We start from the raw sequence: 27,240 nt of genomic DNA on the forward strand, positions 1-27,240 counted from the left end.
TCTGCATGTTTCATAAGACACTATGTGGCGTCTGCTTCCTGTAAGGCTTTGGAGCGCCAGTCGCAGTATTAGACGGTGGTTGCCGGCGCCACGCTGGGGTTGAATGCGGTAGTCGGGGTAGACCCAGGCAGATGAGTCTGGCTTTTGGTCATAAGAGATCTGTGTCAGGGTGATGATACAGTTTTCTGCCATGTCTTTTAAAACCAATCTCCAATCAAACCAGCCGGCCAGACTTTGGTTCAGATAGTAATAAAAAACAAATGGTTACAACAGAAGAGTGCGAAAAACAGAAAAGGGGAGTGTCAGAGAGGAGGAAGTTATTTCTGTGGTGGCTTTGGAAGAGGAGAGAGAGAGTGTGAAGAGGTTAGAGAGTGACAGCAAAGAACTTGGAATGAAGGAGTGGATTTGCCCTTGTGGCACAAGAGTGAAGAGATTAAAAAAAGCAAACAGGATTACATAAAGAGAGAGAAAGCTATAACAAAAGCTAAAAGCATGAAACAGAACCAGTTGGAGCTTTATTGGCTTTATTTTTTCCAAATGCCTTTCCTTCCCTTAACCAAGTTTTTCTTATGATCTTCTTTATTCTTGTCTCCTAAATGTGTGTGTGTGTGTGTGTGTGTGTGTGTGTGTGTCTGTGTACATGAAAAGCTTCTAAGAAGTCCAGCACTATTCATTGTCCGAGCATAAAATGTGAGGCAAAGCGAACCTTGTGCATTGAGTCCATTACTCTGAGTTTCTTTATCTTTTCTGACGCTGGCTTTTCCCCCTGCACCTCAGCAGCAAATCAGCAGATCAAAACAATGTGAGTAATTTGGACACCCACAGCACGGAGAAATACATATATAGGTGTCGAGTGCTACACTGGGTGATTGTGCATACAGCAACACCTCAGCCTCAACACCGCAGACCCCCGGGCTCTGTTTGTCTTTAAACATTTACTTTCAAAGGATTAATGCTCACGGGCGCCAGGTCCTCGTGCCGAGACAAAAAGGCGACACCAGGAATTCAAACACAGGAGTTCAAACACAGATCTTTGTGCCTTTGACAGATTTCTAAGACCTTCGTATTTATGTTTTAGTTTGTGGCCCCTTCTCTGCTATCGTGATGAGAGCTGATATCTGTGTGACTCGCTGCATACAGCGCATGATGCTGAATGTGGGCCACGCAGGGAGAAGTTTGACCTTGTTTCATTCCACCTTCGGCTTGTTTAAAAAGCCTCCCCAAAAAACAAACTAACAACAACAACAAAAAAAAAAAGTCAGATTTGAAAAGGTGTTTTGCCAATGTTTGTCATCATTTTTCAGCCAAAAAATAAATAAATAAATAAATAAAAGTCTAGTGATTGCGAAAGAGGAAGCCTTTATCTCTGATGAGAGATGTCACGACACGCTCACATTAACCATGTCATCCTCTCCTTCAATCCACAGCCGTCCTAAATATGGACAACACTGTCGTCGATCTGGAGACTCTGCATGCCCTTTATGAAAATGTGAGTATAACAATGTCCTCTAGAGCTACTTGGAATTGGAGCTATGTTTTTATGGTCACAACAGTAACAAACATTTCTTAACTTTGCCAGCATTTGACTTTGAAGGGAGGATTATCAAGACTCATGTGGACAGTGGTTTCAGAAAAGTCAATAGACCAGTGAAAAGAAAATCTCTCCAACTGAAATATATTTCTGCACTTTCCTGCCAATGCAGAATCATATAAATACACAGTGTTGAGCAACAAACCCAGAATAATTATACAAAGTAACACCACTGACAGCTCAGGCTGATCTTGACTGCAGCATTCGGTCTGGGAAAACCTTACACTTTTTTCCTTCCTCTGTGGTTTGCAGCAAAAGTATTATTTTGGAACAGTTTGCTTGTGACAAATAAAATGATTTATGGTTACTCATTTCATGCCATATGAATAACAGGCATTCATTTTTTTTTTCATAAAATGAAACCTGAAACCTAAGACCCAATAAGACCAGATATCAACAAAATGGCAAAAAGAAAAAAAATCATTTCATCAGATGTTAGTGTTGCTTTATTTGGCATTTCCCGGAGGGGAAACCACAAAACACCATCCTATCCATCAAAAGTTACGTTTTCAAAGATTTTCAAAAGCTGAACTTTTATAGTGTAGTGGGGGGGTACACGTTTTAGTTAAACTGGTGAGTGTTTTACAAAAGGGACAAGGCGTCAGTTGAGAGATGTCACCTCACTGAGGACGTGTTTCTCTATGTGAAGTTCTCATTCCATACTGAAATGGTGAACTAAAGGAAGTGCGCTTCAGATACCAAAACAAACAGGCGAGCCACAAACCGTACTGGTATGTGTGCTGTTTGGCGACAGAGTCAGTCCCGTGTAGGTCTGTCTGCTGGCCTGGCCTGGGCCCAACACTTCTGCATAGTAAACATGTTTTCTTCACACTCGATCTGAGTGACTGTACTTTTGTTATGCCCCTGCACAAAGCAAATGATAGCCGAGAAACTCCGGTGTTCCTGTGACATAGCTCCTCCTGAAAGCTCTGGTGCGGTTTGAAAAGAAAGAGAGTCCGACTACACTGAGCTTTGCCAAGTGAAATGACCACATTATATGGTATAATATTAGCATAAAAAGAGTGACAGCTGTCATCACTACTTCCCAGCACGTCTCCATTTTGGTTCCTTGTATACAGTGAATACATATTCATCAACTTTCACTGATATGAGCGGTTCAAGACCCGTTCAGAGTCAGGTCAGTAAATAATGAAACATGAAAACAGGCATGTTTTCCACATTTCAACTGTAATAGACTTTTAAGATGCTGTGAAATTCCTGCGAATTGCTTTTTGGCACAGCTACACAGGAGAGGCCTGGACCTTTGGCTGCCAGAGGCATATTAATAATGTTGATCATGGGAATGAGACTGAGGCTTGAGACAAGCCGTAGTTATGAACCAATGTGTCATAACTGAGGATCAAAAGTCCTCTAACCTCTCCACTCACCCTGAGACTTCAAGCCCTCTCCCTCTCTCCCTCTCTCTCCTTCTCCCCTTATGGCCTAAGGCTATGTTATTGAGTCGAGGAGCCAAATTGTTTCTCTTTTGTATTGCAAGACTCCATCCTGTCTGTGGGTCTCCAGCCCCCTAAACCACAGTTGGCAGCACAGTCAGCCTGTCTTGAGGAATGCGAGGGGCTTCTAATGGTTACACCCTCACTCACTGTGCTAGAAGCGAGATCACACACTCACTCTCACTCACTCTTTTCGCTCACACACACACACACACACACACAAACATGCTCGCAAACAAACATGTCGACCCACACAAATAAGAACATACTGTTCAGTATGTTCGCAGACGGAAACGCACATACAGGCGGCGACAGAGTCGCTCAGTCTATGAGCTGCGGATTATAGCCACTCCTGTTCTTTGAACAATAAGCCACTGCCAATAAAGAGGTCACAGTGATAGTGGGACGCTGCTCCCTCCCCTTTAATATCACAGGCCATAATCTGGGCCCAGACTGGTTGTCTGAAGTTCAGAATCCTTTCAGCTGACAGTAGCTAAATGTCATGGAAGTCAGCGGGAGCCACAGTCCCTCCTTTTACACTACAAATAATCACCTCATTCTCCTTTTTTTCCCCTTCGGATAAGACCTTGTGATGTCTAAATATTATTGACATATTTATTACATGATGCAATTTGTCACTTGGACACTTTTCTTTGGCAGCTCACATGTACAAATAATCTCATAAATGTTGTTCCATTGGAAATTGAGTGACATAAATAGTGATTAAGTCCTGACTGGCTCCGTTTAGCCCCTGTACTAGAAACTTGCCTAATGAATACCACTTGGCTATTGCTAGAATTCTGGCATCACAAATATCGTCCTACGTTCCTACGTTTGCATTTGATATTCCACATGGGACTGTATTTCTCATGCTAACAACCACTGCAACATGCCCTAGCAATTCAAAGATCACACGCTAATGCCTACTTGTCCCCAATTACACCAAACACTGCTGGGCTTCGCTGCTGCCCTTTGAAAAGGATCTGCTTTGTATTAAATATATTTACACTTGAAAACATCTCAAGAGAAGGCGAAGGAGAGCTTGCCCTCGACGACAGAAGGCAGCGGTGTGTAGAATACTAATCGGGCTCTCAGTGTGTTTGATGCTGGTGTTTGATGTTTTGCAAGGATCCAAACCCGAGAGAGAAAGATGGAGAGAAACAGGGGGAGAGACCAGAGACTCTTTAGGGGTCTACGGGCTCTGAGGGGACTGAGAGAGAGAGTTTACATTCTCTTCCTGGGGATGGTTTTACTGTGTTGCCCAACTGCGTCAGACACATTAACATCTATTGTCTCTGCCTCTTGTGAAACTAGCAGCATTTCTGGCCCGCTTTTTTGTTTTATACCACCTTGTATAAAACTGTGGTCCAGAGCCTGACAGCAGGATAATAGTCAGGAATGCAGCCTGGCTGAAGGCTACTCTGCAGCATTTGTGAAACTTACACTGTATAAATTGGCATACAGTTGAATTTAAGTGCGACTTTAGAATTCTTTTACGCTTCAGCTGCAGTTTGTCCACAGTATGAAATACAGAACTAAGCTGACCAAACAAAGGCACCTCAGGTTCCCTTTTAGTAGCTGCTCTGGAGCTTTTAATCGCGTCACACGATCTTCAGCAGCAGATGGAGTTTGCCTAACGTCAAGGTTCATTCTTGACCTTCAAAACATTTTTTTAAACCTTTCTGTCTTTGTTGATCATGTCTCATGACTTTCATTAGGAGATAACTAAGGTTTATCTATATACTGTATATTTGTCTGTTTGATCTGATCTGCGTGGCACTATTAGGACACAGATGTCCTGAATTTATAAGTACCATAAAACTGGAATTATGCTTCTGTTCATCCTGACAGTATAGTCCTATCAGGAAACAGGAAAAACTCTGCTTTTTGTTTGAGAGTTTAGACATGAAATCTTCAGCATAGTCCTGCCCCAAGAGATCTCCTGGCAGAGGATAGGAGGTTGATTTCCTTCTTACTTCTTTACCCTTCTTGTCATTGTCTAGTCCATTTGATGAATAAATCAAATTCTTTTGCATTTGTTGTACTGATGTGGTGGTTTTATCACTGTTAACAAACTGGTGTGTAGTGGATACATATTACAGACTGCTTTCAGTACATACAAAACAATAAGAAACGCACGCACGCGAATGCGCCTGAATGACACTCGTACACGTTTGCTCACGAGCGGCCCAGAGAAGCAGATTTCCGAGGAAACATCAGGAACAGATCAATTTGAGTCCTTGATGTCAAAATATGCACATACTATATTTTGGTCAGCTAGTCTTTCATTCAGTTTTGATTTGAACAAAAAAAAAAATCCTTTGTCAACTGTGAGGCTTTGTTATTCATGAGATTATTCATACAAACGTTCATATATTTACACATTTTTTTGGTGTCCTGCACTCTCAGTGACCTTAGGTTTCCCCTGCCCATGTCCAACAAATTTTCACCTTAATCTCAATTTTCATTCAACAGAGAGCTCAAGCTGATGAAATGGATGGCATTAAGAAGCACATTAAATCATCCAAAGACAAAGAGGATGCCAAGCCACTGGACAAGCCTGAACAGTAAGAGTCAAACCTACCTTCTTACCCAAACTTTGTACATGAGAGCTGTGTCATTAGACAGATCTGTCATGGTGACTACTTTTGTGGCTTCATCAGGTTTCTATTCCAGTTATCCCAAATCCCCAACTTCTCTGAGCGAGTGTTCTGCATCCTGTTTCAGTCAACTTTCCATGAATGCATCACCTCAATCCACCGCAAAGTAGAAATCCTTCAGAGAGTGTGCAAGGTGAGCCACTGGCTCTCTTCCTGCAGTTTCACTTTCTGTCATTCAATTTAACCTTCAAGTCTTCATCTTATGTATGTGTGTGTGTGTGTGCACACGCACCAGGCTCTCCAGAGCGGTGAGTGTGTATTGCAGGTGCTTGGCCTGGTGCTTGCTTTTGGCAACTTCATGAACGGAGGTAATCGGTCTCGAGGGCAGGCGGACGGTTTCACCTTGGACATTCTGCCAAAACTGAAGGACGTTAAGAGCAGCGTGAGTTTGTGTGTTCCAGAAGTAAAAACAAACATCACTCTCTCCACAAGAGCAGACGCGCTTTGCGGTATTACTCACGAGCAAACAGACTGGAAATGTATGTGTAAATTTGTGTGAAAATAAGTGCAGTTTATGTGCACCTACTGAAACACAGCTTTCTGTAATTGACATTGTTTCTTCAAAACAATTCTGTGGTATGGGAAAATGGTGACTCTAAATGTTGATTCAGTTTTACAGTTGTCTTGAGTCCAGAGCTGAGAGTCCAGGAGTTGAAAGGGACCTTATTTGCTGCCAAATATGAGGACCATAGCTCTGCAGATTTAGAGGAGAGGCCATTCTGTTTACTGTTCTTATTCAATATCATAAAGGGCTCAGTGTGCCCTTGGCACTGCCATTTAAGGGCACAGTGGTTTGTGTTTTTGTGGTGGTGGACCAAGTAAGGTATCCATAAAGAACATCAAACTTTCCACCAACTCTGAGTTATGACAGCCAGCGCGGCAGAGTTGTTTTGTTGTATTGCTCATCAAATGTCATGATTTATCCCCAACTTCTACGACCACTGTCTCTGTTCTTGTTTGCCTCGCACAAATTAAAACGTCCTGCTCCAAAATGATTAAATTAATAAATAAAGGGAATTTAGTTTATTTATTTTGATTTTTTTTTTCTTTCTTTCAGGATAACTCCCAGAGTCTTTTGTCCTACATTGTTGCTTACTATCTAAGGCACTTTGATGAGGTATGTTTTGGTTCCTGTTTATTTGAATCACTTTTCTGTTTTAGTCTGATTTGCTTAGAAATCCTTCCAGAGCTCTCTTTTCATCTCCTTTCTTGCCAGAGGATACCATGGCTTATCCTTTATCAAATTATTTATTTTCTCTTTCCTCATTTACGGCAGAAACAAATCTCTCTCCTCCTCTGGCTCTCTCTTATAATTCTCTGTCTGTCTTTCACTCTTGGTCTCCCGCTCTCGCTCTGCTTTGGTCTGGGTTCATTCAAACCTGCAGTCTGTTCATTGGCACAGCATCCAAAGGAGCGCTAGTGTAAATAATTAGGTTCTCCAGATGAGATGAACTCAGTAGAGTGCTGCTTGCCAAAATCAACCTGCATGACATGGCTCTAGCACTCATAATGGCCTTGTAGTAACTCTGATGGTGAGAACCGTAATGTACTTTCTGCACCGAGCGTAACGGTCGTTATCTGCTGTAGTTTCACCATATCTTTGCTGAATGTTTGGTCTGCTGATAAGTACATGTTAGGTCTCTGAGGACATTTATTTCAACCATGACTGGTGCATACAGTGTATACCAGAAAGACCCTCTCCCATTTGAGGAAGACTGACTTTGACATTTGTGTGTGTGTGTTTTGTGTCCATGAATGTGTGTTGGGTTTTACCAGGATGCTGGCAGAGAGACATGTGTCTACCCTCTGCCTGAGCCTCAGGATCTTTTCCAGGCCTCCCAGATGAAGTTTGAGGACTTTCAAAGAGATCTGCGCAAGCTGAGGAAAGACCTCAATGGTACGGTTGTCAACCTACGTTCCAAAACCTTTTAAACAGCAAGCTTACAAGATAAACTTGGCCGTGCCATATCCAGCAAATTGTGGCAGGTGTCATTGTCATGTTCAAAATACCATAACTTGGAACTGTGGGTAGCAATAAATTCTGTATTAATCCATGGACATATCTTCTTGCACAATGGAAAGTAATTTTCTAAGCCTGACCAGCTATGGTCATGTGTGGATCGGAGAGGCGGGTCAGGAGAGAGATAGCATCTGTTTGTCATACAGACAAGCTAACCAGAAGCAGATGTGACTTGTCAGATGTAGACTCCTGTTGGACCTGGTGTGCCTTTACTGTCCTCATGAAACAGAGATCAAAATATAGAGGGGGCGAGGTTGGAGAACTTCCACTACCTGTGTGCATTATCAAAGGTTCATCAGTTATTCACTGAAGTGGAGGAGGAGCTCCTTGCTCTGAACTGCCCCACACTCCAACGCACGACAATGAGACTGTATTAAGAGAATTTCAGAATATTCCTGCACTTCTGCATGTTTTGTGTGATTCGCTTTGCCCAACAGGGTCTTAAATATGATTAATGCATGGACTGATTTGGTTAATGGCTGACTCTTTGACTCTTTAATTCATCCATTCATCAGTTATTCCAGTTCCTGACCTGACGCATGTGGTTAATCTATTACGCAACTAACCATCAATCAAAAAAAAAAAGTATCCTCTATTTGTCATTTCCATTGAACTTTGATTATAATTATGTAATCTTTAAGTCAAAGCACATTAAAACACAAACATTATTTCTAAGTAAACATAAAAGTGTCTTGATAAAAAACTGCAAGAGTGAATGTGTCATGTTACTGCATATCAAGACACTCAGGAAAACACTGTTGAAACTGGATTATGCTTGACATGCCAAACTGATTGGTTGAGTGCAAAGACTTCTAATGAATGAGGCAGTTGGGAAATACTCCCTTTCATTTCTCTGGCTCGAGTCACTCAGCACTCACAACACTTTCCAAGGACTCAAGTGCCTACAGGTGGTAAAAAATGACTGTGTATTTTTGTGCAAACATACATGTGCACATGTGTGAGTATGTACATGTGAGTTTGTGTGCTTAAAGCTCGATCAACAATTCCCCAAACCTGGTCTGTTCTCTATCATGTTTTATGTATCTTTGCTGCTAAACCAATCAGGCGCCTGATCCGTGTTGCCAAACATTGTTTTTCCTCTGCCATAATGATTCTTTAGGCTGTTCATTATTTGCAATTCATAAAGATGAAGTTGCTCGCAAGGGAAATGGACTTGCGTCTGTTTCGACCCCAGTGGCAGTGGCACATGCTGGCCATACATAAATACATCATCACATGCTATACCTGCAGACCTCTTCATTACCTAGCAGAGCCAGCTGAGTGCTCTAACAGACGCTGGCTTCGATGACAGTTCCCAGAGGGGGGTTCCGATAGGTAGACGGTGCCGAAATGGCCTTGGCTGGCTCGAAGGACATCAGCAAGCAGCACAGTGGAGAGAGCTCGCTGTGTACCTTTCTGGTGGAGCCACCATATGGTCTGTGAATTACCACTTGCCCAGTCCCGACCTCGCCGTTCCCTTAAGCGTCTCATGGCCTCTCCACCTCTCAGGCCTTGAGCTAAGTTTGCGTATCCGTTATGGTTGCCAATGGAGCTTGACGATAAGGTTCTCTCGGGAGCGGAGCGCAGGCCTTCCTGGTTCCTCTGGGTGCCCTCTTAGTCATTATGGGTCATTATATTTTTGCTGACACTTATTCAGCAGAAATTCAGCAGTGATTTATCAAAGCAAGCTGTACATGCGTGACATGCACTGTTTATAATGCTGCACACAAGTGTTTGATAAGAGATGTTATTGCTCTGGAAGACTTTATTTTCCCCCCCACTCATCACGATCATCTCGTCGTTTCAGCATGCTCAGCCGAGACAGAGAAGGTCTGCAAGTTATCCACTGAGGAGAACCTGCAACCCTTTAAGGACAAGATGGATGAATTTTTGAGCCAAGGTGAGACTGAAACTAACAACTGATAAATCTGGTGACATTCTGTTGTTTTTTGTTTTTTTTCTTGTCCTCAAATCCAACGACAAACATCAAAACAACAATGGACTATTTAGAGTCACATATAAACTATTCTTCTTCTTCTATAAATACTCAGAATTTCACCATATACTGTAAAGAATCCCTTACATATACACTATTTACTCATGTGTGAGTAATGTTTACTAAGAAGTGAAGTGTCCTGCTTTTAGAGAAATATTTAAAAAATTAAAATATACTTATCTATATTTGTTAATTCAATTCAGTGTAGCGTTGGCATATCTAAGCTGAAAACGCCACTGTGGTGCGAGAGTATGAGAAGCAGCTCATCAGTCAGAATGATTTAAATCTGCAGACACATTTCCAATCTGTTTCATGCTGTTTTCTGGTTGATATACAGCACAAACATGAGAGTTCACTCAGTGTCGTTTCCATAGGGACGTCTGTTTATTCCAGGGTATATTGAATAACTAACAGCTATTGTTTCAAGTATGCCTATCTGCTTTGATGGATTATAACAGCCCCTGGTAGTTGGGTCTTTTATCTTGGATCTCTACCTTATAAAACAGAGTATGTCTTGCTCTGCCTCAAAGGAAAGATTCAGGATGGCCAAAGATGAACCTGTCATGCAGACTGTTAAACTGATTGTGGAGAACAGAAGTGGATGCCTGAGAGGCTGGAATAAAACTTGTTTGGCACCTAATCCTTTTCACTTAATACTTCAGATGTCATGATGTTTTTGACATATGTTTATCCTTTTCCAGTGTTAAAGATTTCTCCTCAGTTCCTGCCTTCCTTTATTTTTGCACTGCCGTCCCATCCTAATGAGGTTTCTTTCTATTTTGCTGTCAGCGAAACGACAGAAAGATTAGACGCACCCATTTGCCTCGTTGACCTCTTCTCTCTTTCTATCACTCCTGCAGTCCTATTAGGAAATCAAATAAACCTTCACAGCGCAGTGTTTACCAAGAGGGCTGTTAAAACGAAGATGATGACTTGATTGTAAATGATGAGAACTTCCTCTTCCATTACCCTTTTATTCCAACGAGAGACTACAACCGTGTTAGCAGCTCTGAGGCTGTATACACAGCTGCGCTTTGAGCTGAGCGTCAGCACGCTAACACGCTCAGAGTGACAAAGCTACCACGCTTATTTTTAGCAGAAATAATGTTGGCCATATTCAATTAAAGTTTAGCACGTTAGTATGCTAATGTTTACTAGCACCAAAAACAAAATCCAGCAATCCTTGCAACAGTAGTTTATTTCTCAAAAGCACAAATGTCAGCCTCATGGTGGCACTATAGAACATTTTTGCTCCAGTCCATCAAATAGATTTTGAGTCATCAGTTGAAAACTTTGACAATATGGAGATTTTAGAGGGGGGGGATCAAATCTCACTAAGGTCATTAGGATTCATCCCCTCAGGACCATGCATATCTGTACCAAATTTTCAGCGTTGCCATCCTCAGTGCCAGTCTCTTGTAGACACAGTGAAAGGAAGCTAAAGACGGATAAAAAACAAAAACCAACCCAAAACAACAACAACAACAAAACAATTCATAAAGTGGGCTAACAGCTACTGCTACGTTTTTGTTGTAGACATTGTTATGGCAAAATCCGCAGAAAATGTAGTCATGTTTGCCCTTCATGTTCACCAGATGTCATTCTGTTCTGCTTTTTTTTGTTTAATCTATAATCTGACATCTACAGTACAACAATCCTGGGATATTGTGGTCCTCTTCAAAGGTGTAAGACTTAGTTTGTTATGCTTGTTTTAACATAACAAGCCAAATGTCATTTTTATGTAGTATTGGATTTGACCCTGGCTGTATTCAGTTGAGTGTGACCAATCTTTCTGAAGGACCCGTCTTACAAGCTTCTATTCCAACTGCTTTTGTATTCAGATGAGAGCATAATATATAGCATATGTTCTTCCGTGGTAATGCTCACTGTCCATTTTAAAGGAAGTCTGCAGATGAAAGCATCTCTCCCATTTCCACCTCTCCCCCTCTTTTTTTTTCCTTTCTCTCTCTGTGTTTGAGAGAAATATGGGATCTCTTTCTTTGATGCAAATGACGAGGTTTTTCCTCTGAGAGCAGAATGTAAGCACCGTAACATGAACATGACTCAGAAGGCTCCAGACGGGATTCTTGGGGTTCCTCCACTGCGGCGGTAAAAAAAGAACAACAGCCAAATGTCTTATTTTTGTTATTTCTGTAATTTCTAAAAAGCCTGGGGTTAAACTGTTTCTGGCTCCACAGTTTAAACCGCTTTTGTTTATTTTCTGACCATGAAACTAACCACAGAATAACAGTGGGAGCGGACTTGTTGGAGCTCGGCTGTTTGGTCTAGCTTGATTTTCCCCGCTCGCTTCGCAAATTCTCATGCATGCAGGCCTTTGATGGAGTCGCTGTGACTAGCAGAGAGCACTGGCCGTGTGATAATCTGTTTCTGATGGACATGAAGATTAGTCGGACTCATGTCAAACTCAAACTACAACTCTGCTGCCTAGAATGTCACATTGCGTTGACTGATGTGGTTGAAACTGGCATCGAACTATAATGTTTCATTTTTACGTGTACCACATTCTGGTAAAATCGTATATTAAATAGACATGTTGATCTGTATCATTTTAAATCATGTGATGCAGTAAGAGAATTTAATAATAAATATTCTTATATTTTGTTGTAAATACAGTGTTTATCAGATTAGTCATGCTGCCCAAAAAAATAATTCTGTCATTGATATTCTAGCTAAGCAGAATCTTCTGGCTCGTTGTTCTAGAAAAGGGTAAAGAGCATCTTGAAACATCTTTTCTCAAAGAGCAAAGAACAATCCGGATACTAAGCAAGCCCCTTTCATATTATTTATCAATTTGTCACCATTTATTGATGAGCCGTCAGCAGCCAGAGACAGGATTGTGGCCTACGGAGTGATTTAGCGCAGATCTCAATGGGTTTGTCTGAGGTCTTTAGAAGGGCTCTGGCTTCAATTATATGTTAGCAACCAGATATTCTCTGGACAAAAGCAGAAGACAGATTTGTGCCAGTAAAGATTCTCTGTCCCATCTACTGTCATGTCTGCCTCGGGAAGCCATGAGGAGACTATGGGTCATTTCTGACCATTAGACAGTTGTAGGCAGCAGCAGCTAACAGATAATTGGACTTGAGGGGACAGAGAAGCTTCTCTGGGGGAGAATTTAGTTTCTAACCTTTTGTCACACAGCAACACAGTAAAGACATAGACCAGAGAAAAAAAACAACAACAACAAAAAAACTGGATTGGCTCTACTTCTACACTGCTATATTTGACAATTGACTGGAAAATCAGCCCACGGATCTGAACTTTGATAAGCAGAAACCTGCAAGATTTTCTTGACTGAGGCCGACACATTTCACTGCTGTTCTCTCATTTCATAATTTATAACATACTAAAAATGATCCTGATGGCTCACCGAGATAAATGTTGCGGCCTGCTGGAAATGTCTCCAAATGTGTACCACTGTGTGCAACTGTCTCTCTTTCACTCTCTCACACCTCTTTCTCTCTCTCTCACATACACTCACACTCACACACACACACACACACCAAGTCATCTGTCTCCATTCAAAGTAACACTGCACAAAGAAGCACTTGTCCTGCGATCTGCAGCGTTCATTTATCAGTTGTGCAACAACGAACCGTCCGACACTTAATAACCCGGTGGCATAGCCCTGACCTTGAAGATGACAGCTGGTTTAAGTAATGGTGACATGTGGAATCCTCCTAATATACAACTTGTATTGTAGGTGAAAGATGTATTTGTGATGTTACAGGAAATCCTCTATCTGTCTTAATCCTAATCTAATCCTGTGCTTTCCTTTACAGCCAAAACTGAACTAGAAATGCAAGAGAAGCAGCTGGCAGACACTCAGAAAATGTAAGAGCTTTTTTTTTTTCTCTTTTTTTTTAATTTTGAAACATTTTCGTTTGTTTTCAACGTTTTCCCCACCGTCACAACAGTGACCACAGCTGTGAATTTGAAAGTAAAAGCATCACGGGATAATGCAGTCCAATAGAGTTTGAAGTGATATATTCTCACTGCAGTGAAGAAATATAATCTTGCTGCTTTGTCAATATTTAGGACTCCTGGTTCCTTGAGTTACATGGAAGGTGCAGGCCATCATGTCAGGCCTTCAGTAGACGGGAGGCCCCCTGTGCCGGTGTCTGTGTTGTTTATCTAAGCGGAGCGAGAGTAGACAGCCTTGGCTCCAGGCTTCTGTTACTACTGGCCAGGAATGTGTTCCTATAGCACACTCCAAACAAAAAGACCCCAACCTGTCCACTGTATTGATCCACTGCAAATGGCAACCACATTTAACTCTTTTGCTAGATTGGTCTTTGCCTCCTGGTCCTTTCCTGGACAGTATGAGCGTGCATGCATATACAAAGTTACACAGGGGCACAATGGGCAGAGGAGTGACAAAGCTAAACACTGTATGTGACATGTGTAAGAGTTTCATTTAGTCCTGGAAGTTCATCTGTCCGAGGGGGAAAAAAAACAATGGCCATGCTGCTTCAGTGGCAGTAATTTAATTTTAATGTTTTTTTAAATGCATGTCATCATTGGTTTGTGTTTTTTTATGCTGCTCTACTATTAAACCTCTGAAAAAACATATTATTGCAAGATTAACTTTCATATTTTGCATAGTTGCTGAGTATGGCCAAGTTTCAAAACAATCATTGGTAGGTTTCTGTAATCTCATGTTGTAATAGTTTGGTTTTTGAAGTAATGTTTTTGGTCTCTGCCCTCAGCTTCTTGGAGTTGAGTGTCTCTTTTTCAGTTAAACCCAAGGCAGGAGAGAAAGAGGTCTCTCCAAACACTTTCTTCTCCCTTTGGCACGAGTTCTCCACTGATTTCAAAGACCAGTGGAAGAAGCAGAATAAGCTGATGTTACAGGAACGGTGAGAATATGATGGGAAAGCAAGTTTCCAGTTTTAACATGTAACATCACACTTAATACAGATACCCACTTCTGACAGGACACTTGAACCTATTGTCCTAAAATCACATCCTGCTGAGTCTTTTCATTTTTTCTTTCTCTGTCTCATGGAAGGGCTCACAACTCTCTGACCTTTAAAATGTCATTACAGATACACCAATGTTCCTACATTGAGAATTTTCCCCAAGCATAAGTTCCAGAACCATTAATAACATGCTGTACATCTTGTGTTCACTGAAGATCCTATCAGATTCATTCAAATTCATGAAGGGGAAAAGAAGTTAAATGACCCAAATCTTTGTCTTCACCCCCGTAATGAAAAGAACACATGCAACATCCAGTTAGCTTCCAGTGGTTCGATGAATATAAAGATAGTGTTGCATATGTCAACAAAAAGCAAATTGGTCCATTATGCCAAATGAAGATTGAATTGTGATATGTATTTGTAAGAGAAGCAACATGTCACAAGCTTTGCTTGTTCAGTAGGAAAGAATAAAAGCAAAATTGAAAGCATTAACTCTTTGCCCTTTGCTATCGGCAATCATCCCGATTCTCTCTCTGCTGGTTTTCCTTTTAGACTTCAGTTGAACTAGATATTAATCGTCACCTGTGCTGTGTGGACATGCAAACGTGCAGCACTCACAATACCCTTGCACTGAGTAGAGGCAAGGGCCGTGTCTGTTGATAAATTGTTTAACTCGCTTAATGCCAACATGTCGATTATTTGTCTTTCTAAAGCACAAATGCGTAGTGACACTGCTGGCTCACTCCATGCAGTAGTAAACTAGAGTGAGTCATTTCAAAGCAGGAGGACTGGCGCTTTGACAAACCAAGAACATTGTGTCCAGATATCAGATGACCGTGTCAGGATGGTCCAAGCTGGGATTTTTGCGCTCCATCCTCCTTTTTTAATGGGGAATTAGTGAATTTCAGAAGTGTGAATGAGTGCGCCTCCATAGGATGACTGATGGTCATTGCTGGTCTTTTTTTCAGAGTCAAAAAGGCTGAGGAGTGCTTCAAACAGGCCAGAGAAAAGGCTTCCTACAATGTGAAACCCAAACATGCAACCGGAATAGTACGTCTTTACACTTCTTGTCACAGTTACTGCATGGCTTCATCTGTGCTTTTACTTATTAAGGCTCTGTTCCCTGCAAACACTTTTCAGAGTGTTGAAGAAACAACACTCCTGGCTCTTACAGTAACATATCGAGATGAGTGCCAGTACTGCCAGCTGTAAATAACTCAGACTCATTTTTCATTCCACAGAAAGCAAAGCTGGGTCAGAAGATCTGAAGCAGAGAATGGAAAATTATCATCACCGAGCCTATTGCACAAGCACTGTTTGTACAATCTGACAATGACTCATCAGTCATTTTTACAACATTTATTTGCTTCCAGTATTTGTTTTCAATTGATTTAGACCTGTTGTTTATTGTGAGTTGGTTCAAAGTGGATATTATGTGGCTGTTGTTTAGAAGTGGGATGAAAAATTACATTCTCGGCCGCCCTTTGATAGCACTTGCATAATTAAATGAAATATTGCTACCAAAAGGCATCCTTAAACTGAGATGATAAAATGTAGTTTAGTCATTGCCAGAAAATGCTCACTGGAGTCTGAAATGAGTAGCAAATGTCCTCAGTGTTTTCTAAGCCATATGTAGCCTATTTTTTTGTTATCTTCCTAAATCTGGTTTACCAGGAAGCCATGAACACTTCCTCTTTATATCTTCCCTCATGGTGAAAAGCACAGAATTTTATAACATTTCTATAAGGTAGGTATGGATCGCCTATCACGCAGAAAGTGCCTTATCGCACAGAGGAGAGTTCACGTGAGCGCTGAGGAACAGAGCCTATTTCTGAGACATATCATATGTAATTAAAGGTTACATTTAAAGAAGAATAATCACTTTTGTGTGGGCTTAAACATGACAAATCTCAACAAGCGTGTCTCATAACCTGGTCATGATTATACATGTGTTTTACAGACAGCACTTCTTCAGTGTGGTTTAATGTGTTTTTTTCCATCCAAAAAGGCCGCACATGTGCTAGTGGCATGATCATATATAGTCCTGATGTTGTTTTATTCAGCCATATTGTCAACTATCTAAATGTTATGCAGTTTTTTTAGTTTTGCCTTTCCTACTATGGGTGAGTGAGTGAACTCCCATATGTCAATGGTGGCAAATGATCATGTAATGTGATGTTCATGTGCAATACCAACAGTATGTTTTGATTGAAAACCCCTGACCATTAAAAAATATATTTATTGAATAAAAGAAATTACATAAATTTTTAATAGAAGTTCTGCTGTTGCAGATGGATTTTCTATTTATCGTTTGTCATATGAACTTGTAATTACATGCACTCAGCACCACTGTTGTTTTATATGAAATAGATTTAATATACTTTTCACATACATACATACACACATACATAAAATAGATACTGTATATATTGCATTGCACCTCTGTTACACATGCTGCAGTATGTTTTTCCTGCTGGCTTGTATGTTTGTGGCGAATGCACGGTATACAGCCAGAGTTGCTCAAGCGGCTGGATGCCGCTGGTCATCGTGGTGTTCTTTCATGTTTCTTGAAATCTTTTCCCTGGCATCAACTTGTGTATCATTCATAGACATGATAGGAAAAGATACAGGATAACAAATTAAATATACTGTCAACATCTCCTGCAGGTAAAAGCACTGGTGGCAATTGCTGTAGATCCACCTGTGGAGAAACTTTTTAATAGGGTCATTCTTTATACAGTTCAGTTTTCGATTTAGACACTTTGTTATCAGTAGTGTCAGTAATGTGGTTTTAAAAATCTGAGACACTTTCTTTATCACAAAGGAGGTGTGACAAATGTACAAATAGTCAGGTAAATAGTAACTCCTTGAAATAACAAGGGGGAAAAATGTTTTCATTGTTAAATATTGGCTCCGTCAGTGCCACTTGCACATCCACTTGAATCGGTCTCTTTCAACAGCTTTGGCTTGTCAACATGGCTGCAAGTCTGTCATAAATCGATGTTGAGTCTTTCCATAATAATACCGGTTCCATGCTTCATGTCATTTTATTGTGGGACAAGCCATTATTTGTACGACAAAATGCACAATAGTTCAACTTGAAGCCAGTCCTTGTTTGGCGAGGATTGTCAGTTTCTGCTGTTGACAATAGTTATATGATGTCATCTGAAAGACCTTTTAAGTCCTTCACAGTTTCCCATGGCTGCCCACATCCACAGACATACAGCGACACTGTTTGACCCTCTGCACCTTACGGTGTCTGAAGGGGGGCTGCAGGTCTGGGCAGTCTAGCTGCACTGTGAGCTGTGTGATGCGATGTGGCCTGCAGAAGGAGCAGGACTGGAACGGCTCTTGGGCCTTATTGTGGCCTTTCCTTCCGGAGCCTGATGCTTGGCCTCGGCTCTGACCCTGACCTGAGCTGGGGCCCATATGGCGGGGGATGTAGAAGGAGTTACACTGGCCATAGCAAAAACGGTTGACCACAGTGCGGCTGTGACAACCCTCCTCACTGATTGTCTGGCGGAGGGGTTGGGTCTTGCACCAGTCTCTGCGGAGGTAGCGGCGCTCTGTGACCACCAAGGCCTCCCGGCTGGAGGATAGCACTTCCGGTTTCTGCTGCAATAGCCGATGGTGGCGCTCTGAGGACAGGTTCCCTTTGGTCTTGTGTGGAGATGGGATAGATCCTTGGGGCCGAGACTTTTTGGTCTCTGCTGTGATGCAGAGCACCCCAGCCAGTATGACTGGGATAGTTATTCGCCACAACATTCTGCAAATAGAAAGAGAGATGCATTACTATTCAACGCATTACTACACAGAAAAGACGGTGTCTGAAAATATTTGAAAATATTTGTCACATGTTTTCAGACTGAAGCCAGTGTAACTCGAGCAGCAGGTGATGATGCGTGGCAGTCATACAACTGCTAACACGATATTAATACTACCAGTCGTGTTTCCAATTGTGTGAATGTGCATTCACGTTGAACCACCTTGGCAGTCTAGCCTCCCTGGAATCATTGTGGAAATGAATCCATCACCAGGGCCCCCATTTGTCAGCATCTCTGTGTCATTACTTTTATTTGCTTTCCTCTCGGCTACGCAACTCCTCCAAAAATAAACAAAGCCTTGCCATCAAAGGATACACTTAAACACCCATAACGAGAAGGGGAAGTTGATTTTATTGGTCCCGTCGCCGGGTAAAATAATTAGGGCTTTGCTTACTTTAGTCATGAACTATGCCGCAGATATGTAAACAGGCATTAGAGGGGCCCATCTGCATGTTATTAGGGGAAGAGTTAGGGAACTCTACAGTGCCCTTTGGGAGTCCACTCCTCTACTCTTTGGTGATATACTATGAAGCAAACTGAACTGAGAATGACCCATAATGTCCACAATAAGCATAGTGTCATCTGTGTCATGCTAGCACCAGAAAGATATTTTGATCTAGAGAAATTATTTATCCATTATTCAGGACGGAGTATCCGTCCTGTGCATGCTGTCAGTATTCGCGCCAGCACATTTTTGACCATCACTCAAGCATCTTTTCAGCAGATGTTGCTCCTGACAAGCGTTGCATGACATCAAGTCAGAAATTCTGACAGAGAACCAAACTGCCTCAAGGCCATTGGCTGCTCCTATTCAAAGACTCCACTTTGCTGTGCAAATTTGTATGTTCCCTTTCTTCCTTTCCTGGATCTGCAACTCACTCTGACATGGAACAAATTACTTTATCATAATCCACTCTGCTTTTTGCCTCCTTTTTTCTGCCCTTGACCCTGAGGTCGTGGCAGCCGTGTCCGACCTGAAAGAGCGCTGAAGTCCATATATTACCATCCCGGCAGCACTTGCCGTAAGTTGAACAGCAGCTGTCCATCTAACTGAGATGTAGGCTAAATTCTAGGCAGGCTTTTTCTGTTGGATAAGGAAGACGCTTCGGTGTGATCAAGCCTGTGAACACACACACTGTGTACACTGTGCCAAAAAATCAGTGCCCCACACTTACAATCAAGCCTTTATTTGATATATGGTCTCTTTCATCTGTGGATATCCATTAGAAAATTGTATTTTGAAGACAATTTTCAATGACATTTTCAATGCATCAGAGAATTGATTTTTTTAAAACCATATTTTTATTTTATTTTATTTATTTATTTTGCCAAACACTCCGCAGATATCTTCATCAGGACGGAAACTGCATCTCAGAGCTGTGCTTCCTCTGTAAGTGCGAACACCCACACACCCATCAGAAGGTTGCTAACTGAGCCAAAGACTCACGCTGGGTCCTTCCACCACCTACTGCATCAGGGAGTCGTGACCCCTCTCCATCTTCCAGTGATCTGCCTTCCATGCGCAACAGTGTCTCATTTGTCTTTAGCTGCTCTGCCTCATTCCTGCTGACTGTGTATTTAAATGCATGAACCCCTGGTCAGTGGAACAGACTCTGCTTCTGTGTGCAGCCTCTTGTTCTCCGTTTCTCTGTTCTCCAGCTATCCATCGCTTAAAGAGGCACCCTGTGACTCCAGTGAGCTACAGTCTGCAAAGCCCCAGGGACTTTTGAGGGATGACCTGACCGACTGTGTACACAGGGCGTGACGGATGGCCTACACAGTCAGCAGCCGGGCTCCCTCTGCACTCCAAAACGTGGCCTACGCATGATAGTGCCGGTCCTGCCAAGCTATCCTCATCAATCTCTGCTGCAGGACAAATTGCGGTTTTGGGGTAGGGATTCAGGGGCTTGAGGGGGGAACACTGAGGTGGAGGGGTGGATGGTTAGTGGTTGGGGTTAGGAGATAGAAGGAAAGGGGGTGAATAGATGGTGAGGTTTGGGACAGATGACCTACTGGGAGACAAAACCAACACCACTTGGGCTTCATGCACAGTATATGCCTTCCTGCCACAGCTATATATCTCTCCACAAGCTGCTTGTCTCTTTACTTCTTTCTATCCCCCTCTATATCTCTCTGTCACTCTATCGGTCTGTCTCTCCTTGACGCGCAGCGCTAATCATCACAATGTCCCGGAGACGGAAGGAGACTGTGGTTTTGTGTGTTAATGCTGAGACAGAAATGAACCGGACCTCTCTGTCTGCTAAACGCTAATATTGTCCACAAACACAGCTTTATGTTTTACAAGAACCGCAAATACTTGGGGAACATGCTTCACTGAACTGCGGCAGACCCTGGTTCCAAAATCCAGTCTTCTAATGAAATTACAAATACCAGAAACAAATACCGAAGAGACTGCTGAGCTAGACACAAGCCTTTTTTGAAAACAACTATTATCATCAGTGGGAACTTGTTATGTTTTTGTTTTTCAGAATGGCATTATAATACCATGGTAATGTTGTCTGTCTGGATAATAATGTTGGTGTTGTTGTTGTTTTTTTCTTTTCAAATCTCACAGTGAAATAAAAAAAACAAACAAAAAAAACATAATAAGCCATGAAAACTCAGTGTGGATGCTAACAATTTTAATATTTCAGATATTCAGTTGTTGAATAATTGAGGAAAAAGAAACAGGACTCCTTTCAAGACTTTCAAATTTGTATACACAGATGTGCTTCCACTAAACCATGTGAAACATCTTCCCAGCTTGTCTTCAAAGGCAGGTTAAAACAAACAAAACCTGATGCCTCAATTATTGGTGCGTCAGAAAGTCTCACACACAGACTGGTAAGTGCAGTTAATTACAGTAGAACTGCATTTAATTCACCGTGCAGCTCAAACCTCAATCACACACGTACACACACTCACACACATACGTGACCACACACGCACACACACACAGACTCAAACACATACACAGGATATAAAGAAAGAGGGAAAGAGAGGTAAATGAAATGTTTTCACTTGGAGCCAATTACACAAAGAGGAACCATGTCATTATCTGCATTTGCGGATTCTATTTTCCCAAACTACGCTGGGCTGTTGGCTCATTAACAGTTGGGGTGAGGGGGTGGCGGGGTCCTTTTGGGGGCTTTTCTGGGTAAATGTGTCTAATGCCAACATTGCCAGGAGGCTGCTTTAGGCAGTTCGGGCAGCCATTTGTCACCACAATCCATCTTGATAATGACTAGCAGCCCATATATAATGCTTTCCAAGCTAAGTACTGGCAAGAATGTAAGGCAACTCCTTCGCCTCAGCAACATTAAGTGCTTTAGTGGAGGATGAGGGGCAATTAGGGATGCTATGACTGTACAGCGTTTCTCATTTCAGATCAGGATGGCACTACTTAGATTAACACCACCGTCCATTTGCACTTACAGTGGAATTTGTTTGTTTAATCCCTTAACATACCATTTTCCCCTTATTTACCTTTAAGCTTGCTAAAATGGCCTTATTTCACACTGTCTGACAGCATCACATTTATATTCTGTACCAGTTTGTTCCAGATCTTTACTGAAGCTGTATTATTTTTCACTTGTTAAATATCTGAGCCCAAGACTGCACATTTTTAAGGCTTTACTATTCCATCAAATGGAAATATTCTTGATGTCCTGATCATCATTTTAGACACATACGAGTATTTGGAAACTGTAGGATCACGGTGTTTAGCTGCACAGCATGAGTTTGCAAGAACTGGCACACCAGCAGGCCTCTGCGTATTAAGGGTTGTTAAAATAGCTCCTTTACGCCATATTTTGTTAGCAAGCAAGCTTTTGGTTTTAAAAAGCTTTTAGTTTAACAGAAATATTTGCCATAACTTGCCAAAATTCAGCATTAGTGTATTGTTTTAATCCACTTTCCTAACTGTTTCTTTAGTACCTGTTCACATGTCAACTGTAAGAGTGCCTTTAAGGCTTCTATCAAATACTAGTTTTACTATCTTTAAAGGCTTACAATGAAGTGCTTTATGTGGCTAAAGAAACTGTAATATGTCTGTGTGCTAAATCTTCTTTGACATCGGAGCGGACTGTGCAAGGTGGTGCAGTCACCAGAGCTGTAAGAAGGATCAGAAGGCAAACTCCCTACCATTCACAGCACGCATATTGTAAGAACACACACGCACACACACATGCACACACACACTTTTACACTTGTCAGTACATACAGGAATACAGACATTTATGATATGAAAGTGAATAAACCTGTACATGTGAACAGGAATAGAGATTATTTTGCACACACAGAAAACATGTTCATTATGGACATTAACACCATTACCTGTCATTCTGTCCTTTTTATATTCACAGGAAAAACTGCACTGACTCTTAATCTCGCTAAGATGCACAGTACAACACACTGTCATCACTCACTAATTCTCTCACTCACAACACTAATTCCCTGGAACCTCCAGCCACTAATTATAGTAATCTAGGCGACACTTTTATCCAGAGCACCTTACAGTACCTTGAAGGTGTATATTTTTACAATGGGTGGCCCCAGTGGGAATCAAACCCTTGCTGCTGGCAGAAAAACTAAATAGCTGTACAACTACTGCCGGTTGAATTACATGATTCTGCTACACTTAGTCACTCAGAGACTAACTGAGTCACTCAGTCTCACTATCTCAGTCAAGTCTCTTGCTGCCCACTTCTCAATGCGTTCACAGGGAATATGTTGAGCCAGCACACTTTTAGCTACAGTTTTCTCGGTAAATCTAGTCGGCGCTTTCACATGTATCATCACTGATTCCTCATGTACGATGCATATAACGTTCCACCTTCATAGCATTTATCGCCACACTCTGAAACCCTTGTTATTTGAAAGGAAAGTTCAGCCAATGACATGGGCTCATTTATATATCATCTTGCATCAAGAACCCTCTTGAATGCAATGGCATCAATTTTAAATTTGTGCATACTACTTGTTATGGTGGCTGACATTTCAAAGCATCCTTAAAAAATAAAATTGATAAAAGTCTAGGTGTTATCACAGCAAGGCATAAAATTTGGTTTATGTACCTCTCACCACAGTGCGCGGCAGGACAGTAACGCGTTGAAGATGCAGTCAAGGGAAGTCGTCCACCTTCTGTGGTCCTTGCGTCCGCTTCCAGGTTTTGGTTTCCATGGCAACACAATCTGTAGTATCCTCAGGCCTGTCCTTGCTCCTCTTTCCCTCCCCCTACACTAAAGATTCAAAGTCTTGGTCAGTTCCCCATCTTCCTGGACAAGCTGTGTCTCTTTCTTACTTTCACTCTCAGTCTAAGTTTGTCTTTTTAATCTTTTTGTTTTCGGGTTTAAGAGAGAAGCCAATCCAGGTTTCAGTCACAGTAAGCCCATATCTTAGTGCTGCACAGACTGTCTGTACTCTGTCTTTGAGAGAGTTTGACTCACTGTAAAGCCTGCCTTAGTTTGAATCTCCACCACCCACTTCCCTCCTCAAGACTGGGAGGGTTTATCCCATTGGCCCTGGTCACTGTGTGAATCAAACCAACTTCACTCCTTTCATTTTTAAGTCTGTCTATCCCTGTGTCTGTCTCTCTCTTCCGATTTTTTCTTTGATATGTTTTTGGTCATTCCCACTCACCCATTATATACCAAACTATCAAAGTGAAAAATTTCCTTTGTCTTCCTATTTGCATTGTAAGTTTTCTCTTTCTCTTCCCCCGTCTTTTATATTTTTAGGAAGTACATGACATCTTGCCACCATGGCCATTAAGGTACAGAATTGTGAAAAAACAATGACCTCCTATGAAAACCCTAAATTATCCTCTCTCACTGGTACTGAGACCACATTGCACTGTAACCCATAATCTCCAATCCATAAATCACTGAATGAACTGTACCCAGACACACTAAGAGGACCCTTTGAAAAATGCCACAATTCACATTCCTCGATGCAACTGAGACAATAATGTTTGTCTGTTTTGTGGCTCTGGCTAAGCTGACCACTGGGCACAGAGACTGAAAACACTGACTGCCACTACTGCCATCAAAGAGCTGAAACATCAACAGACCCTGCAAAACCTCAGATGGGTATAGTCTGAACAACAACCCCTTCAGCAGTGTAGAGAATGATGACACTTTTGCATGACAAGACTTCATTTGTCTGCAAAGCACTGTGGTGTAATTTGCTGATCTGTGTTGAAGAGGAACTGGTTGTTGAAAGAAGGCAGATTCCTGCTGTGGGAAATGATTTAGCACCATCTAGTGGTGAAAAACAAAAGTGCACTGTTCGCTGCAATGTTGTTGGATGCTTCTAAAGTTGCGGAATGAACGCTGCGCAAAATCTTCAGAGGTTAGGCAGTGAAAAAAAATCCAAGCCCAGGCCATAGTAACAGATAGAGGGCCAACTTTAATAATACAAGTAAGTAAAAGTGTCTTTAAATATGGTATAAAAATAAATGCAGGAGAGAATAACAAAGAATTATGTTCTACATAAGACAGGAGACGGCATTATTGTAATTTTGAATGACTTTACAGGTGCAATGAAAACCATATGTGCTAGTTATTGCAGTGAAATAAAATAATGCAAAGCAAAATAAATGCACAATAAATAATAATCCTAATCATAATATATATGTATAATATATATATATATATATATATTGTATATTCATTCTGCACAACACTTCCCATAGCGTGACAAAGTATCTGTGACCTCAGATCATGTAAAGCAATGACACTGGTTAGATTTATCAGTTTAAGTTGTCATTTTATATATTTTTTCTTTGTTTTTGTTTCTTTTCTTTTTTTTCTCTCTGACATCATTTGGTTCAGCTGGACGTGAGAAAGGGGGCTCCGATCCAGCAGTTACGATGGAAAGAACCGGAGCACCGGATTTTGACATTTTTCATCTCACCAGTCTGTCAATGTCCTCACAAGTCCAGCAGTGGCTCCATTCTGAGAATACTGGAAATATATCAGGTACTGTTAAGAGGAGAGAGAAGAAGGAACATCCTCTCCATGGACATGCAACATCCGGCGGACAACAGACGAACAGACGACCCGGCTCATTGCCCTGCTGAGCCAAGAGTGGATGGACAGACAATGATGACGAAGAGATGAGATGGTCGCCTCTCCATGTCCAAGAGAGAGAGAGAGATGGCATTGATTTTAGCATGATGGCACACGACTGGTCAGCCTCTTGGATGCTAGTGATCTCCACTGTGCTGGGAGGGGATGAACGAAGGGGGAACAGTTGGAAAAGAGAAAGACGTAATTAAGTAAGTGGGAATGAGAGTGAATAAATAACACTTTTTTTTCTGATTTAATAACAAAATGCGTAGCCATGGCTATTCTGCTCAAAGTGCATATTTCTATCACATGAACTGTGCAAATTTAAGGGTTGATCTGAGTTTAAATGTAACATCATTCATAGTATGACAACAGCAACCAGTTACTGCACACAGTATGTGTTGTTCTGTATGGGTTATTACCTGGAAGTGACAGCCTTCAGAACAAGTTCTTACTTTTCTGTGAGGACACAGAAAGGACACATTAAATGAAGTAATGTTACCATGTAGCAGATTCAGGTGGCTATAAATAAATTATAATATATATTATGAATAACAGTTTGCCAGCCAGACAAGAGCTGTACTTTAGAATAGAGAGAGAGAGCTCTCTGCACTTCCAGTTGCAGCGCATTCACATGATGGTTTATCGAAAAGCCAGAGCTATAATACTAAAATCTTCTTTGCCAGAGTGACAAGCAGAGAAAATGGAGGCGGTGTGAGACAAAGCAGGTTTTAAGCACATAAATACACCTGAATAATTCTGAATTATTCATCATGTTATGACAGCCTTTGGTCTCTGCTATTCATAACAATTTCTACAAGCCTGACAGGACTCCTGATCAGCTACTCCATCATCCACACCTGAAGCAGACTCGATTTATAGGTTGTATTCACTCTCTCTGGCCCTCACTGGTACTGCTGACCTGATAGCACAGTTAGCAACTTTACCACATATATAGGACTTTCAGGTACAGCATGCTTTTGCAGGAAACACCTACAGATTCACTGGAACGAACACACTGCCCTAACTCACACTAATTCTGCTGCTCAAGATAGCTTTTGTAATAAGTGTGTTCTGACCAAACCACAGCTAAACTGACTGAAGAGTCAGTGCAACGAATGTAAGTACACGTTGTCTTCTGCAAACACTTCTCTGCATCTCATCTGACTTTCAAACTTAAACATTTATTCAATATTTTGATTCAGTTTATGTGTTTTTTACCTTCTTCTTGGCCTGTAGTAACTCCTGGTAGGCACTGGAACGGATGAAACGGCTGTAAGAATCACTCTTCATCAATTTGTAGATGTGTTCCTGTTGCAGAAGACAACAGAAAACGGAAAAGAAATGATAAAATCAGAAAATGCAATATTCTACTGACCACCCAAAAAGAGCGTTGCTTCATAAATTGATGATGTGATTTAATGTATTTATATCATTTGCACCTGTGCATCCTCAAAGGCATAGCGTCCTGGATCTTTGACATTCTGGGTGGTTTTGTCGTAGCTCTTGGAGTCCACGTTGATGGCACTGGGTGCTCCGGGGGCCAGAAACTCCTGCCAGATCTCCTGAACCCGAGTTGGAACTTCTCTGATGGGGCGCTTTTTTAGTTCTTGGACTGCTAGCCAGAACCTGCAGACCAAAGTTAAGAGTAAGTGGTAGTAGTCTCTGTAAAAACAGACAAT

At 41.6% G+C, this 27,240-nt stretch overlaps 3 protein-coding genes across 5 annotated transcripts in view; 1 reads left to right on the forward strand and 2 right to left on the reverse strand.

The window, feature by feature from the left end:
- fmn2a (formin 2a) overlaps positions 1-16,533 on the forward strand; it is a 35,660-nt gene extending 19,127 nt beyond the window's left edge. For both annotated transcript variants that reach the window (XM_046401298.1, XM_046401297.1), the window contains exons 8-18: positions 1,428-1,489; positions 5,521-5,612; positions 5,709-5,838; positions 5,941-6,087; positions 6,763-6,822; positions 7,482-7,602; positions 9,533-9,625; positions 13,525-13,576; positions 14,452-14,601; positions 15,633-15,714; positions 15,906-16,533. In XM_046401298.1, the coding sequence (XP_046257254.1) occupies positions 1,428-1,489; positions 5,521-5,612; positions 5,709-5,838; positions 5,941-6,087; positions 6,763-6,822; positions 7,482-7,602; positions 9,533-9,625; positions 13,525-13,576; positions 14,452-14,601; positions 15,633-15,714; positions 15,906-15,932 (1,016 nt within the window). In that variant the 3' untranslated portion in view covers positions 15,933-16,533. The remainder of the gene's footprint in view (positions 1-1,427; positions 1,490-5,520; positions 5,613-5,708; positions 5,839-5,940; positions 6,088-6,762; positions 6,823-7,481; positions 7,603-9,532; positions 9,626-13,524; positions 13,577-14,451; positions 14,602-15,632; positions 15,715-15,905) is intronic.
- A 483-nt stretch (positions 16,534-17,016) lies between these two features.
- On the reverse strand, positions 17,017-24,004 carry grem2a (gremlin 2, DAN family BMP antagonist a). The gene is made up of 2 exons (XM_046401306.1): positions 23,564-24,004; positions 17,017-18,430 (listed from the first exon to the last, which is right to left on the reverse strand). Exon 2 carries the CDS (start codon positions 18,427-18,429, stop codon positions 17,851-17,853), a length of 579 nt encoding a protein of 192 aa, XP_046257262.1. The 5' UTR covers position 18,430; positions 23,564-24,004; the 3' UTR covers positions 17,017-17,850.
- Positions 24,005-25,243: 1,239 nt separating this feature from the next.
- The window catches only part of rgs7a (regulator of G protein signaling 7a), a 47,843-nt gene continuing 45,846 nt past the window's right edge, over positions 25,244-27,240 (reverse strand). Inside the window, exons 15-18 of one of the 2 annotated variants that reach the window (XM_046401305.1) lie at positions 27,001-27,187; positions 26,780-26,869; positions 25,981-26,017; positions 25,244-25,708 (exon numbers count right to left, since the gene is read on the reverse strand). In XM_046401305.1, the coding sequence (XP_046257261.1) occupies positions 25,997-26,017; positions 26,780-26,869; positions 27,001-27,187 (298 nt within the window). In that variant the 3' untranslated portion in view covers positions 25,244-25,708; positions 25,981-25,996. Of the gene's footprint in view, positions 25,714-25,980; positions 26,018-26,779; positions 26,870-27,000; positions 27,188-27,240 lie in introns of both variants that reach the window. The other variant, XM_046401304.1, reaches the window with a different exon arrangement.

This window comes from Scatophagus argus, chromosome 10 (genome assembly GCF_020382885.2).
Source record: "Scatophagus argus isolate fScaArg1 chromosome 10, fScaArg1.pri, whole genome shotgun sequence".
Lineage (NCBI taxonomy): Eukaryota > Metazoa > Chordata > Actinopteri > Scatophagidae > Scatophagus > Scatophagus argus.